At 39.7% G+C, this 16,018-nt stretch overlaps 1 protein-coding gene across 2 annotated transcripts; it reads right to left on the minus strand.

The window, feature by feature from the left end:
• Positions 1 to 1,318: 1,318 nt before the first annotated feature.
• Positions 1,319 to 15,749, minus strand: plekhm2 (pleckstrin homology domain containing, family M (with RUN domain) member 2). 2 transcript variants are annotated; one of them, XM_075476278.1, is made up of 21 exons: positions 15,660 to 15,749; positions 15,205 to 15,271; positions 13,480 to 13,586; positions 12,488 to 12,597; positions 12,281 to 12,380; positions 12,049 to 12,136; positions 11,785 to 11,959; positions 10,983 to 11,042; positions 9,098 to 9,374; positions 8,246 to 9,016; positions 8,100 to 8,169; positions 7,463 to 7,553; positions 7,101 to 7,165; positions 6,751 to 6,839; positions 6,411 to 6,543; positions 5,612 to 5,802; positions 5,030 to 5,095; positions 4,747 to 4,906; positions 4,158 to 4,337; positions 3,456 to 3,572; positions 1,319 to 3,324 (listed from the first exon to the last, which is right to left on the minus strand). In XM_075476278.1, the coding sequence occupies exons 2-21, from the start codon at positions 15,262 to 15,264 to the stop codon at positions 3,187 to 3,189; spliced, it is 3,048 nt and encodes a 1,015-aa protein (XP_075332393.1). In that variant the 5' UTR covers positions 15,265 to 15,271; positions 15,660 to 15,749; the 3' UTR covers positions 1,319 to 3,186. The 2 variants fall into 2 exon arrangements, with proteins under 2 accessions (XP_075332393.1, XP_075332394.1); XM_075476279.1 differs by lacking the exons at positions 10,983 to 11,042; positions 15,660 to 15,749 and having other exon boundaries at positions 15,205 to 15,361.
• Between the last annotated feature and the right edge of the window lie 269 nt (positions 15,750 to 16,018).

Consider the following 16,018-nt stretch of genomic DNA (forward strand, 5'->3'; position numbering starts at 1 on the left):
GTAACAATCCAATGTGTCATTTGACTGGAAGATTTCCCTGTCATCATAAATTTACTGTGCATTCACCTTTTCGTTTTAAATATAGTGGTGAAAGTTTGATATTAAATTTCAGGGGTTTCAAGTAGGGGATAACTCAGTCACATTAACAACTAAAAAAAATAAAATAAAAAACAGTTTGACATGCTCTACATGACCTATTTTACAGTTCCACAATGAGAGTTCATTGTTTTGTTGCACTGTGGAAAAACATTTTACCGTCTCCACTCTGACCTGCGAACCCCTAGTCCTTAATGAAACATGACTAATCCTAATTTTCACTACTTTGAAAAAGAAGAGAAAAGCAGTTTTTAAAAGCACAAATACACAGGTATGATCTGCTACCACAGGAGCCAAAGTTTCATTTAGATTTATTTGGTTACGCAGTCCATTTTACAAAGGTTCATTTGTACATTCCTTCCATTACGAACAGTAGAAAACCTTCTGGACATGCACGTCTTCATGTGGGAATTTAAAGACCGTTAAGGTTGATTAGTGCTTTATTTACATTTTAATAAAACTACTAAACATGTTACAAATATTACATGCAGAACACATGTATGAACAAAATCAGAGAGCATATTTTTCAACACCAAAAAGATGGCATCCATCATTGGCCAGCAATGTCCCACATTTAAACCACTACTCATAAAGACCAACTGACTTCCTCTTTATGTGCAATTCATAGGCCACGATTCTGAGCACGGCACACTTTAACTGATAATCCAACAAACAGTTCAAGTAAGTCCATACTGTCCCAAGTCAACAAGTCCTTCGGGAACTCAGTGGGTGAGAGGATTTCATCTACACAACCTACTTTAGAACCCAGTGAATTATTGAAGGACATTTTACATAAAACCTTTTCCAACCGTCTCCATCACTCTGCCGCTCTCTCTGAGTGTGCAAAATAATGTCAGAATTCTGCAATGAGCTTTGCAACAACCAAAAAATAACAAAGGGCCTTAAAAAATACTGTACTGAGCAAAATTGCTGTAACAAAACAAATGCAAACACACACACACACACACACACGGTGAGTCTTAAGGTTTTGGAACCTTTTTCACCTGAGATTAGAGTTTTTTGTAAAAGAGCAACGGAAGTGTTAGACCAAGTGGCACTTTGAAAGGCTTAAAGCACCGATGCTAAAATAAGAACAACGGTGTCATTATTTGCACAGACATACGTATGTATATGGCTGGGTGGCATTTTGATACAGTGCATAATCAACAACTGAGTTTTTGGTTAAACAAACAAACAAAAAATAAAACAACAGAACAAAAAATAAAAAAAAATAAAAAAAAAAATCACTTATATATACCATTTTTGGCCTAAAAAGCAGCATCTGGTGGAAAGTCTATGCTGGAAATACTACATTTTCATATGCAGCCCTTCATACAGTACATGCACTGGCATTTCATTCAAACTGATCCAGAGCCACAACAAAGACTTATGATTGTTTAAGCGTTGAAATGCAGTCAGCCAAATTTTAGTGTAAGGCATCAACTAAAAATTAAATACAAGGTTTCATTTAGTTGAAACAAGCTGGCTAATTCATCCATTTCAGCTGAAAAAGGCCACATTTTCATTGCAAAAGAATCTACTTACTTTTATTGACCACCGACACACACTGCCACAACAGGCAGCTGTACTCTGTTCAAGGTTAATATCATTAACAGACTGTTGCACATGCATTACTGTCTGCCAATCACTAAGGGGACTAAAAAAGGCTTAAATTTAGGATATTGCAATTCTCATTCCATTCGAAGCTTTAATACTGGATGATACAACAAGCTTTTGGCCTTAGGCTGAAGAAGTAGTGAATTTATAAACTTGAGATGGTCCAACACAGCTCACTGATTACTAGTGCAGAAAGGGGTGTTACACTTCTGTGATTAACAATGCCAACAACCACTGACGGAACAGAAAAATGAGAAGCCAAGACAACATGCAGGTCAACGTGTAAAAGAATTCTTCACAAATTCCTCAATATTTACTCTGACAATTTCCCAAGCTTTAGGGGAAGCAAACATCTGCTTTTGTAGACACACAAGTCTACACCAAGTCAATAATAACACCAAATAAACTGTTCCCACTACTCCGAGAAGAAAATTAAAAGTTGTAAAGCCACAACTAGTACCAATTAAAAAAAGAAAAAAAAAGACAATTAACAGCAAAAAAATAAAATAAATAAAAATGTGCAAGTCTGCATGGAAACCTCCATTTGATTCTACAAAGTGGAGAAAAGGCAGGTCTGTGTCACTTCCTGATATATTCTTTCCATCTCCGTGACATTAAAATTGCGAAAGCAAGATTTCAGACTGACATTACAGGTGTAAGCATGTTATCTGGAGTGCTTGTGTAAAACATCCAGACAAACTTCAAATCCTCATTCTCACAAGCGACCGTACAATGTGTATGTGAGAATAATTCAGTGTAGAGGTATGCGCCCTTCGAAAAAACTAATCTGAACGTCAGACACATACACAACTGTCAGTGATCATACACAGATACTGTACAGCGTACTGTACTTTTCCAATACACTTACACCACTTATACCATACCACCATTAGTCAGCAAAAAGTGACTTGCATCTTCACACAGCTGTGTGTGTGTGTTGTACCAGCAGCAAATTAAGTGATTTTTCTTTGTGGTCAAGGTAAGGAGTGTGAACTTATCCCCATTTACACAATAAGAAGCATTAGAATTGATTGGAATTCATCATTCTTGTCTTGCTCCCCACTACTCAGCTTCTTCAGTGTACTAAATGATGTAGTTCCAACATTTTCAGTCGTATCTATAACTCATTTATAGTCAGTGGTTAGTCATTTGACAACCTCAATGGTTTAGCATATTTGTTCAACATGCTTAAATTTCAGAAGAATCTCTATTGAACCATGTCCTGATTAAATAAACTCTCACTCTGCTGGAGGACAATGTTTTGTTTTCCACATGTATTGTAACTTCAGCAGATTTCTCTGATATAAGTATTTCTGAATCTCCGGTTCATTACATCACACATCTGATTCGTTATTTAACTAACCGGAAACCCAAAATTCTTCCCGACGCTTTATACTGGAACCATGTCAGGCTGTTTAGCCATAACTGTTTTCCCAGTGGCAACACACACATGGCTGTATAGGCGTGCGTCTGTCAGCACCATGGTTCCCGCTGAGCTCTGCCTCGAGCCAGACTGTCTGCTCTCTGCCAGGCACTCTTCATCAGCTCGAGGGCCTCACCACAGCGCTTCTGCACCAATGGATCACACACTTCTCTGTGGGGAAGGTCAACCTGCATGAAGAGATGACATACATTAGGGTTTAACCAGTAGTTGTTGGACTTCAGATCTTCTATGCCGTTATTCTGGTGCAGTAAATATTGCAATTGTCCATTGTAAATGCCAGTTTAGATTATCCTCCGACCTGGAAAATGGCTTTCCATGCACCGTCCAACGCCTGCAGAAGTCGATCTCTCTCTTTACACCCACTGAAGTACAAGACCCAGGGAGGGAGAAACTGGGTCCGATCTGCTGTAAACTCCTACCAACACAAACAGATGTTTAAAGAAAGATCAGAACACACAAATTATTCTAGTGCAAGTACAAAACACATTCAAATCCTCATGTTGAATGATACTCTTAGCAAAGCAAGTTTACAGTTTGTTTGTTTTACACCAAACTGTAGTGTGCTGCATGCAAGTGTTGTAAAAGAATGCAAGGGAACATGTCTGACTGGAAATGCAGAATTCAAATTTAAATTCCATGGAGCTTAGCTCTGTTACCTTTTCTTTTACACTTTGCTAAGTCTCAGCTCATATTAAACACATATGCACAAACATTCCTTTAGTCAATAATCTTTAGCTAACACTTACTGTCAGTTTTCCTTTTAGAATGATGGATGTTGCTGGCTGCAGATTATATCAGCCGTCACTGATTAACTTTAATTATTTGAGGAACTTAACGTCATGCAAACATTAACACAGAATCTTTAAGGTCAGTAGAAGGCAGCAGTTAACAACTAAACTATAGAAGTTTCTAAATTCTTCACGTTTCCTGATCCCATGTAGACCTTAACTTTTGTTCTGTTTATTCTGAACAAGGAGGAGCAGAACAGGTGATCACTCACAATAACACAGTACTCTCTGTCAGGCTCCACGCTGACGGTTGTGACATCACAGATGTCAGCGCCTCCCAGTGAACGGAAAAAGCTCGTCTGACAGTCCTGATGGCATGTTAGCAGCTTGTTGTCTGTCACCACCAGACAACATGGGATACACGGGGTGGGGGTGACACCCTGAGGAATGACCTGGAGGTAAGGTGGTTATAGTTTCATTACACTTTGCCTTAATAAACAGGGCTTTCATCAATCCATTTTGATAGTCCACATTACTTAAGAAGCCAAACCCTGATTTGTCTTGTACACAATGAGAAGCAACTAATGCACTTTTTCAGGAGGGAAACATTCACAAGGTATGCCCACAGAATTTCTGTAAAAGAAATTTCTGAATGTAAGCTTAAAAGGGAAGATGATCCCATTTGAGGAGCTTCTTGTTCACACTTGCATTATATTTAACATTAGAAAACCTTATTTGCATTACTGAACAAGATGTATAATACTTATTATTATTCCCCTGTTTCTATGACAATCTATAGTCTAAAATTAAATGCAAAATTAAAATGATATGGCGTGTACTTTGCCTAGTCTCTCTCCTTACCCCTTTGGAGACAGACTGGCAAAGCAGCTGCATCCAGTCAGCCATGTCCTGCTCATTGTTGGCACTGAGCACCAGTGGGGGGCGCTCCATCAGGATGACTTGGAAGGCATGAGGACGCTCTGTGCCGTTTGAGCGACGGCAGCCTCCACAGTGCTCTCCTCTGTTAAGGTTCAAAATAATTACAGTGAACATAAGTGTTTTTTTCCACGTGCTTTTCAAGCTGTTAATGCCTCAAAATGTTCCAGTCATCTCCAGTTTCAGCTTTCAGCTGACTGAGGCTTACCCCATGGTGACGGACAGCAGAGGTGTCACATCTGTTCTTTCTGCATACAGGTACAGAATCCCATTACTGTATGAAAAGAGAACAAACATTTCAGTTCATGGAATCAGAACACATCACATACACACATTATGTAGGCTGAAAATTTCAAGAATACATATCATATCATAGAGAAGGCACAATATCTGTATGACGCGATTATTATTTGTCTGCATGGTGACCATGTGCTTTACATTATATATAAAGCAGCATTTTCTCTGTCCACAAAACAAAACCCAAGCTTTCAGCATGTCCTGTAATAACAGGGTTAAAGGACTGAAAAGCCAAGAAAATATCACTTCCAGTATGTTTGACACGTTCTACTAACACCACATTTAGTAAGGAGGAAAGAGAATGTTGGGTATATGGTTAATGTGATCTACACTTAGGGCACTCAATGCTTAAATGCAATATAGTATCATAATGACAGTGACATGAATGCGTATCAGTGTGTTTGTGAAGGAAAGAGACGTTTCAAACCTTAAGTAAGGAGGAACATACTATTAGAGCTGAGAGGAGTACTTATTGTGTATGACCTGCACATACCTGAGAACGAGGTAGCAGCTCTTCCACTGCTCTTTACCCAGGTATGTGGTTCCAGACATAAACTGCAGAATCCCTTCTTTTGTGCTGAAAGGTGCCCCAGGGGTTGGTGTGCCACCTTGGGGAGACAAAGCAATGTCCATAGGATCCTCCCAGTGAATCAGTGAATAGAGTTGAATGCACACCTCAGATACCTGTACAAACAGGGAAGCAATAATTTGACATTTGATTTTGAAGGGGAAGCAAACAGCAGGCTCGGAGTGAACACTAGAGTAAAGGCAGAGCTTTTCACTACCCAAGCAACTTTTTGGTAGAGAGAAAAAACAAAACAAAACACAGATGCTTACAGATTTCCACACCGTGTTCTACCTACCCATGCACATTTTCCATGTTCTTATCATACAATATTATAATTTGGAAGGTTTAGACATTAAAATAATACAATTTTTTATGCATCTTTATTGATAGAGTCTATGGAGGCCATAAAATTGGCACTGCATTGCCATGCAGATTACATTTTCAAGTGGCAGTGTTACTCAAGTTAAATCTTAAATACACAAAAATCAAATGCTGTGCAGTGGTGTTACAGGAGTACACACATTTATTGGGTTGCCAAATTAACTGTGTTAAAGATTTAAGGCAAAATAATATATTTAGGATAGTAAGTACTATCAAGGGCTGGTATAGCATGAACAGATGAAAACATAGAGCTCTGACTGAGTTCATCTTGTTATTCATGTGTCCATGTCATTAATAGACCAGACCTATGACCTAGTGCAATTGATTTTCAACATTACTGTACCTCACACTGAGACTCCTGGGAGACAAACTTAGTGAGAGCCAGCTTTTCCATTGTGGCATCTGTCAGAACAGAGGGATAGGGAGGCTCACGACAACCTTGAACCATGGCTGACTTGAGGACAGACAGGAACCATCTAAAAATAAGGGAGAAAATGGAGGTCAGGGGAGAGACAATCATCCATTTAGCACTCCTCAGATCAATGCATACCATTTGATTTCTAACATTCAATACAAACTTAAGTAGATTAAACTATGAGCACTCTGTGTCTAAGGACAGGGACACAACGACACAATAATTGCAGATGGAAATCAATCTAGGTCTAAGTCTAAGTTACACTCACAAAGTCAGAGAAGTATCAGCTGTGTCCAACAGGAATTTCCTTCGTCTGTTCGTGCAAACCAGCGTCACTGTTTGCTGGTCAAGTCCAACCTGTTGGGAAACAATTTTATCACTACTTTAATAGAGACACAGCACCGCATCATCCCTGCTATCACATCCAAGTAAATACCACATGACCGTGACCCATAATGTAAGTAATGGTACATGAATCACACTGTGGACTGTGTAGATGGACAAAAACATATACTCAAAAGCTCAGAGAGTTTTTCAACTTCAAGAATCTTTAACAAATGCACTTGAAACAAACACAAACAAAAAAAGAGCCAAACTGTTGTGGTTCAGAAGACTTACAGAAAGATAGTCCAGCTCATTATAAGAAACAGCGTCTTCTACAGTGTATGGCTTTTCTGCTGCACCTATGGACGAATACAGAAGCATAACAAAGACAAGCAATTAGTGCATGTTCATCTATCTTCCTCTACACAGATCTTATATGACTGACATAACAAAATTCTGATGACAGAAACAAGTATGTGCAGGAATCTTTCAACATACAAACTCAGGTTTACAAAACAGGAAGCCCCTGTTTTGATCTTTGCAAAAATCTAATGCGACAACTAAAACTAATATTATCATGTCCCAAATTAATGATAGTAATTAGGAGTGTACTGTGCATTCGTTATTACCAGACAAAGACAATTTTGGCCTCTTACCTTTTCTTAGTAAGTATATGTAACAGTCAGTGAGCAGCAGATAAAGTGGCTGCAGGTCCCCCTCCATGTGTCCTGTACTCATCCTCACCATCTGAAAACACAGATAAATTGGGTCAAGTCTCCAAAAACCTTTCTGCAGGTGATAAAATCTTAATTTGTTGTGAGTTTGGTAATTAGACAGCACACTGTAACATAGTGTTAAGATATAACAGACAGTGAAATACAAAGATTTATTTTGTGAAGATACGCTCCACAAGGAGCTGCTTCTTGTTCATGCTTTGTGATTGTTTTAAAGAACAATTTAAAAGCTAATCTTAACATCTGGGTGTGAAGACATTAACAGATATAATTATACAACTTGTGAAAAATCAGTAAAAAGAATAAAAGGCCATTGACAAACTGAGCCTTGCAACATTTCCAGAGCAACCGGCTGTAAACCACTTCTCCGATGTCAAAACAAGTACGAGTTTGACAATACCAAAACCGCCACCCCCACGTTAAAAGGTCACAATTTGGTAGTGCTTCATTTCTTTATGTTATTTAATTTTAGATGTGATACTTCATCCATCAAATAAAAAAAATACTTCTAAACTTTCTCTAAACATTTCAAAATAAATATAAATTTATCCGTTTTCACCTTAAAGAGCTGCTCCTCGTTCTCTCTGAATACATGAATCATTAGAAGAAGCAAGTGATTGTTGTCCACCCTGAAATATGAATGAAGAACATTAGACACACATTGAAAAACACAACAACTAATTTTGTCAACTTTCAACTCCTCACTTAAACTCTGCAGGATGAGAACTTTCAGAGGGACTATGCTTCTCGTCTTGTTGTTGAGCTTCTTCGGCTATAAATGTGAGTTTGTGCGTTTCCCCAACTTCCTTCATGTTGGGCTTCTGTCCTGCTGGTGCTTCTGTCTCTCCTTCATCTTCAAGGCTACCTGAAATAGTCTGTGACTGGCTCTGCTCTGTAGAGTCATTGTGGCCACCACTCGAGTCAGCAGAGCCTGGACTGCTGGGGGTAAAGCAGCACAAGTCTGCGGAAACAGGAGAGGCCTGCAGGAGGTTGGAGCTTTTGGCCAGAGTAAAGCCAGACAACTCTCCTGGAGCTGGGTCAGGTGGCTTGCCCCCTGAGTCCGCTCGAAAGGGCTGCTGCGTGGGAGGCTTAGAGGTCTGGTTACAGCCTTCATTGTTTTTGTCTTCATCCACCTCTGGGTGCTCCCAAGTCCCATTGAGCCGGTCCATGACGTCACGAAGGGGTTGGCCAACACTATCCATGGAGGTGTCCGTCATCTCTGGGAGTCGTAAGAGGCCTTCTACCCCTTCCTCGACCCCTTCCTCCCCAACCTCTGATCCGGCCTTGCTTCTTCCAAGCCCTCTTTCACTATCCATCTGCACTACAGTGCAGTTCATTGAATCTACATCATCTGAAGTGAGGGTACTGTAGTCACTCTCCATGTGCTCTGAGGAGAGAGAGTTATGGATGCTGCTGCTGGAATCTGTGGATCCCTTCCCACGTCTCTTCTTGGCTGGTTTTCTTCGTTTGGCCATCCTGGAATAACAGAGAGGTTAGTTTGGCTTCTAAGCTCTGACAGAATGTAATACTTCAACCCTGAAGCTTCAGCTACTGTACCTGATGACCTCAAGCTCATTGCTGTAGAGCTCCGTCTCATCTCCAATGGTGGTGGAACTGTGGCGGCTGGCCGTATGAACTGGTGTGACGTCTGCTGAGGTATTTGTGTCCGAGTCCTCGTTGAAGGGGTTGTGCCTGAATGTTGGGCTGTGTGGAGGAAGGTGAGCGGCTACCATTCCTTTCACTGTGCCACATTGTACGGCCGTGTCACTGATGACCGTCTGGGGATCAGAGCCACTGGATCGTGGGCAGCTGGCCTGATCAGTCAAGTCACCCTCTACCATGAAAAGCCACACAAAGACATAGTTAAGGCAAAAACAGCACTTAACCAAATTTACTTCTATAGAAATAATAATAAAAAAAATAAATAAAAAAAAATACACAGAATTCTTCTGCACGCTTTTTGTTAGGTTGGCTTTCAATTTCAAGAAACATTTCAAGGAGAGTTGCTTCTAATCATAAATTATATATAGTATTATTATTATTATTATTATTGTTACAATATTGCCAAACCAAACAAGCGCACAAAAAACACTGTATTCTTTCATTGGCATAGCACAGTCAAGGTTAGGGATTGCAGTATGGTTTGAAGTTCTTCGGCAGTGTCAATAAGGCACAAAAGACAAAGAGTAAGACATCAGATAGGTACACAGGCAGCATTTTGTTTTCATCGCAGAGACACAGGCCTAGGTCAAGCATTACTACCATGGCCGCCAGAGCTAATGAACCAACAAGTATTTAAATAATGAAAATCTATATTTACTCATATTCCTCAAGAGTAACAGACCAAAGCTCTTTCCAGTTGTTTTCATTAAACTACAACCACTAGAATTGAATGTTGCGATCCATGACAATTTTCCCTGTTTAGACCATGAAATCAGTTGGAAACTATGTCAAAACTGATTTGGACAATAATGATTTTGTATGCACAAGATTATTATGAACACTTTAATTAAATTAAGCTTAAAGGGAATCCACATTTCATGATAATTAGCAAATATTGTTGATTGTTTTCTCATACTACAGTTAAGCTGAACCTAGGCCAGTGCAACACATCGCAGAGGAAGAAAAGACTACACAACACTGCTATGCAGACAGATACACAGTACAATGAAGGCAAGAGTTGACGAGGTGAGTACCAGCTGCTTCAGGCATTCATATGGCTGTGGTAAATAATAAGGCAGAGTGAGTATACGGATCGTTCCCCAGATAAGTAACACATGCAGAATATAACAGACAACCCACCCAATGAAGAATTCCCCAATGACCCAAACTCTCCACTCACCTTAATGTGTATATCTTTTTATAATTACTTTTTTTTTTCGTATATTTGATAAATAAACAATATAATTTAAGTACACTAACAAATTTGGCAACTAAAACACCAAAGTTCGGGATTAACAACCATTTCTCTTCCAATTAGTCCTCATGTGTCATAGTTGATCTCAAAGGAGGGTTGCTTCACATAAACTTGGTTTCATTATAAATTAATCTAATGGATTCCTTGAGGATGTTCATCTAATAGAATGACAGAGAAATCAGTCAAATGCAACTTAAGTTATTCTATATTACTGTTGATGTTAACAAAGCACATCCATTTTTTTTACTAAAAAAAAAAATCATAGTCATAAGCAACTATACTTAGAACCAAACACAAATCTTCCAAACTGAATTCATTCCCAAACATCAAGCCCCTTTTATCCATGTCCCTTGGATCAAGCTTGTAGTTGTATCTTCAGATACAGTAGTTTGCATCAGTTAGCTGTTTCACAGTCTAAAGTACCCAGCATGCATTAAGCACAAACTGTGGTCATGCTTGACAAGAGGGAGGGAGGGAGAGAACATGGAAAGGCAGGAGGGGGGGGGGGGTTGACCAATGTCCCACCTTCCCAGTCTGCACTTGGCAATGACTGCAACACGGGGAAGATGTCACCAAAATCATAATCTAAAAAAAGGAGGGACAACATTCAACATTAGAGAGAGGTGGAGTGGAAACAGGAGAGAGGAGATTGAGTCAATGGCACAGAAACAGTAAAAAAAAAAACATGATATATGGAATACGTATTAACAATGAGAGAAATCAATGAGGGGGAATAGAAAAGTGGGAACTAAAACAGGGGAACTGGCTCAATAATCTGTGGGGAGTGATGGGGAAAGCACTGCCTGAGTGCTGCAATCACTCCAGTGACTGCACTCTGCAATCATCTGGCTCTGCGTGCCAACTGACCCATTTGATAAAAATGCCTTTTAGCATGTGTGAGTCACAAGACTTTACAAGAATCATACCAACTACTTCACCATGCCATTAGCTTGACATCAATGTATGAATTTCTGTCAAAACATATGTAATGTTACATTCCAGCGAGCCCTGGTCACATTGTGAACCCAAAAATAACAACTATCATTCCCCAACTGTCGTTCCCCGAATGAAAAGTGCCAGATTACAGCCATTTCAAGACACAGGACCACATAAAATTGAAACTCAAAAATTTGATGGGGCTACTTTAATGAGAAAAGCAGAGACTGGGCAATAATAACTAAGAATAAAACATCACTTAAGTTATAGATGACCGTAAAACCAGTGAGTCTGTGCCTCATTTCTAAATTGCATTATTATAAAATGGAGACTGGAACTCATGGATTGAGTTATGGAGTAAAAGCTTAAGAGAACAACCAGTGTGTCTTACCTTCACTGGAGGGAGCTATGGCACTGTCATCCCACTCCAAGTTGGTGGAGTTGAGGGAGGTGAACGAATGCAGGGACAGGCTGTCTGAACTGGGCAGTCTCTCCTCAAAGTCCAGCAGGTTCTGTGGTTTGTAGTATTCGGGCATGTAAGGGGCCACATCTAGATAGGGCACATCCTGAACGAGCAGGACCCAACATGAAATGTTTTAGACATGCTGCAAACATTTAGGAGCTGATTTCTATTAATCTTATAAGAAAGTTTTACCAGCTCCAGATCAAAGCGAATGAACTCCAGGCCAGACACCAGCGTGAGAAAGAGCGTGAGGTGGTCATGACTGCACACCAATGCGTTCCTACCAGTGAAGGATATCAGTTAAGTGAGTGCCAGTGACCGTAGCTTACCACAAAAATATGTGAACAGTGTTTGATAACTGCCAAAGCAACATATAAGAATATACTATTAAAATCCCAAGAATAATAACAAAAAGTGGACTTACTTGAAATAATACTTCTGCAACAGTCCTTGGTTCTCGTGAAAGAGGCGCAGATAGCTCTCTAATGAGCTCTCACTTAATGCCAGGTATAACCATGCACGGCCTACAAAGAACAGAGAGGAGCTCTTTCTTGCATATAGCCCACCAAGTAACGAATGATGCTTTACTTTGTGTAAAGTGTATTTGACTTTGCAAGAAAAGATGTCTCACTTCGACCGAGGTTTGTTGCTATGTGCTGAAGCTCATCTATCTGTCGAACAGCTTCTTTCCTGGTGAAGTGAAGGACCAGGACCCAGTAGCCTGAAGAGATGTCCTGTAGACTAAAATAATCACGTGGATGAAGCCCAAACAGGTCAAGGGGGTGTCATAGTGTGAGAGATTACATGAAACCAAATGTGTACCCAAAGTCAATATTAACAATAAAGCACAACTGTCAATGTGTGATCTAAAAAGAACCTTTTTGGTCATTCATTCACTTCCTCTAAAGCTCTGCTGCAACCTCCTGGCAAAGCAACGACAACCTTAATATCCTTCCTGACTGACTAAATCCACAAAGCCTTACTCGGCTGTCTTCAACTGAAACACTGGACTCAATAAAACTGAAAGTAAATATAAAAAAAAATAAAAATAAAAAAGAGAGAGACCTTAACCATCCACTGGTATTGATTTCTTATATTACAAAGGGATAGTTGTTACACATTTTTCTCAAGTGCGTAATCACTTGTGATATTATGCATCACAGTTTCTCTCTCTGTCCATACAATTTATACCCCATCAATCACTCAAATCAAAACTTCCCTCTGCTTTCCCTGCCTCTGTCTGTCTGTCTCGTGCCTTCAGCGGTTTGAACACTTACATTGCAGCAGGTGAAATTTTATTAATATGCAGATCTAACAAAAGAATGAGCTATTTCAAACCCTGAGTGGTACACATTTAAAAAGAAAAGATTGACAATAACTGCTATAAAGTATATACATATATATAGAGAGTATATCGTATTTTATAGATTGAGTAAATAAATGCAATAAAAAGAAAGCTCGTGCTGTGAACGTACGCAGTAAGATGAACCTTGCACATGCAAGTTTACATGAATAATACAAACAACTTATGCATGACAAATCCAAACAAAACAAACTGCATGCAGTTTGAACTGTGTAACTTCCCTTGTTCAGTGTGCAATTCTCTTACGATAAATCCCTTACCCATACAGCAGAGCATGGTCAAGATGTTCACAGAGACGCTGAAGGACCCGGTCATGATTTCGGATAGCTGGAGTTTCATCCTCACAAGCTGCAAAGTAACTCTGCAACTACAGAGACACAGTTGCTCAGTTTGTTTTGCAGTACAATCGCTCACAGAGTAAATTAAAGCCTTTCAGTTGCCATTCAGGAAGGCTGTGCAATACATTTTAGAAAGGCTCACTTGCAGTAATCCTTCGAACAAGACTCTATACAACAGAAAATTCAATTTAAATTAGATAAAAGTGAAGATAAGCTTGAAAAACTGCTTGCTGGCCTTACAAGTCTTTGCAGATGGTAATATCAATACTGCGAAAACAAGTTCTAGCAGCAGGACAAAAATAGTAGAAAACAACCAAGGAATTAATTTAAATGAATGCTCTCAATCAGCAGTAAAGCCAATGGCCTGCGCTAAATCCTGCAAGGTATGCATTTCATGATTTAAAATGAAACTGAAGGCAAAGCGCATGAAACAAGCACTAACTGAAACTGTCAGTGGCACAGACTTGACAGAACGTCAGTGACCAGGAAACCCACAAAGTAGTTGATATGCGAGTATTTCTGGTCCTCACAAGTGGGGGACGATGAGTGCTATAAGGGCAACAATTTCTACATGTTTTGTTTTTGTAATAGAAATTGTCATTGGTGTAGTTATCATTTTATGACAAAGCCAATGTGCTGGCACAGGAAGCCAAATTCTGCATCTTAAAAAAAATTCCACATATTTTTACTGACATACACACAAAGTGTTAATGTCAGCTTAAGTGTGCCATTGTTGCCATTTGTCCCAAACTGATCCTTAGAGCCCCTTTGAACATAACCATAGACAACACTGAAACTCCCAAGGCGTGTATGTCCTATGAGCATTTCCACATGATCAAGTGATGTTTGCCTGAGGTAAACACTGTACACTTAGTTTGTGACTCGAGGCACAAAAGTTCAAACACTTCAACAGTCTTCAGGCGGTCATCACATGAGGAGAAATAATTAGGGTAACTGGTCAAGAAACGTGTAGATAAAGGTGGTAAAACACAGGAATTGGCTGACTGCATTAAATGCACACCAAGAGCTTTCCAATGCAATCCCCCAATTATGGGACAAGTGGGTTGGAGTGGGAAACAACCAACAGAAGCGGTCTTGCTAAATGAAAACTAATGCACATGGTGTGAAAAGTGTATGTAAAAACTTGCAGGGAAAGGAGGAGGAAGATACAATGCTGCCTGTTAAGTTGTTGTAAAGGTACTTTCACACAACACCGACCATAAGTGGACACATACTCTTAAATATAATTGCCTAAACAAAAAGTAGGGGGATAGATCGATCGGCTAACTTGTGCTGCAGAGGTATGATTGCAGGTGTGTGTACGACACACAGGTTAGCGTTATTGTTCACTGTGGGCAACAAATAAAAGAAAAAAACAAATAACTATCAATTGAAAACTTAAGCTATAAAACCTAAGATGACTGAGAAGTCATAAGGAGGCGCTGATACGCTAATTTCTTATATCAGCAAAGGGCAAGGCCCTTCCATGACTGCGAGCGGGTTATGTCCTCCCGACTTCAAAGTTGCCCTCTTTAGCAGACAGAAGATGACCTAACGTCAATCTGCAATGAGTCGAGCATGTGAAAAATCCCTAGGTAAATTGTTTGACAATATTAAAACAGGCTTGACCAACCCAGAAGACCTTACCTTCTTTACGGACAGGGAGATGTTTTCCAATATCCGATCCTTCACTTTCAGTTGATCCATCACTGGTCTGTGGGCAGTTTACAGCAGCCTGTCAGCTGACTCTCCCAAAGCAATGCTCTTTTTTTTTTTGCTAACGCTAACTCCGCCCGCATTAGCTAGCTACACTACAATTGGCTTTCAAACTAATGATACAACCTTGGATGTCTGTTGTTAAAACTGGATTTGACTGCACCGCTAGTTCGCGACCACGTTTTTAATACGCAGCAAGCTGCATGTTACTTAAACCTCCTGTTAGCCAAATAATGTTTTTACATTAGCTTAAGCCACTGTACAATAAACGCTAGACTGAGGTTAGCGATAAAGTTTTCGTGCCCAAACTAAGATTACATTCACAGCAGTTTTGTTTACCATACTTTCATTAAACTGGCTGACAATCGTCGACTACTTTAGGTTACCTTTTTTTGCGTATTTGAGGTTAATTGATCAACGGCTGCTGAGTTGCTACATCTGCTCAGGATATCAACCAACACAACGGGTTACGTCACCGGACTAACCTCAACACGGCTGCAACTGATTGCCACTGAAAAGTCTTAAATCTGGGGGGGGGGTTCAACTTAGCATTGAACAAATACCGAATACAACAACTCCAATTAAGCATTTTCCATAAGTCATTTTTAACTGATAAATTCGGCGTCAGGTGCGAAACTCTGTTTCCCCTTAATCATTCATATTTTTGTTTGTTTTCGTTTGATTCACATCGTCCTCCCAGAGTTAAGCAGAGGTGTTTATAGAACGCAAACGTGAAATGTGCCGT

Source organism: Odontesthes bonariensis, chromosome 10, assembly GCF_027942865.1.
Source record: "Odontesthes bonariensis isolate fOdoBon6 chromosome 10, fOdoBon6.hap1, whole genome shotgun sequence".
Lineage (NCBI taxonomy): Eukaryota > Metazoa > Chordata > Actinopteri > Atheriniformes > Atherinopsidae > Odontesthes > Odontesthes bonariensis.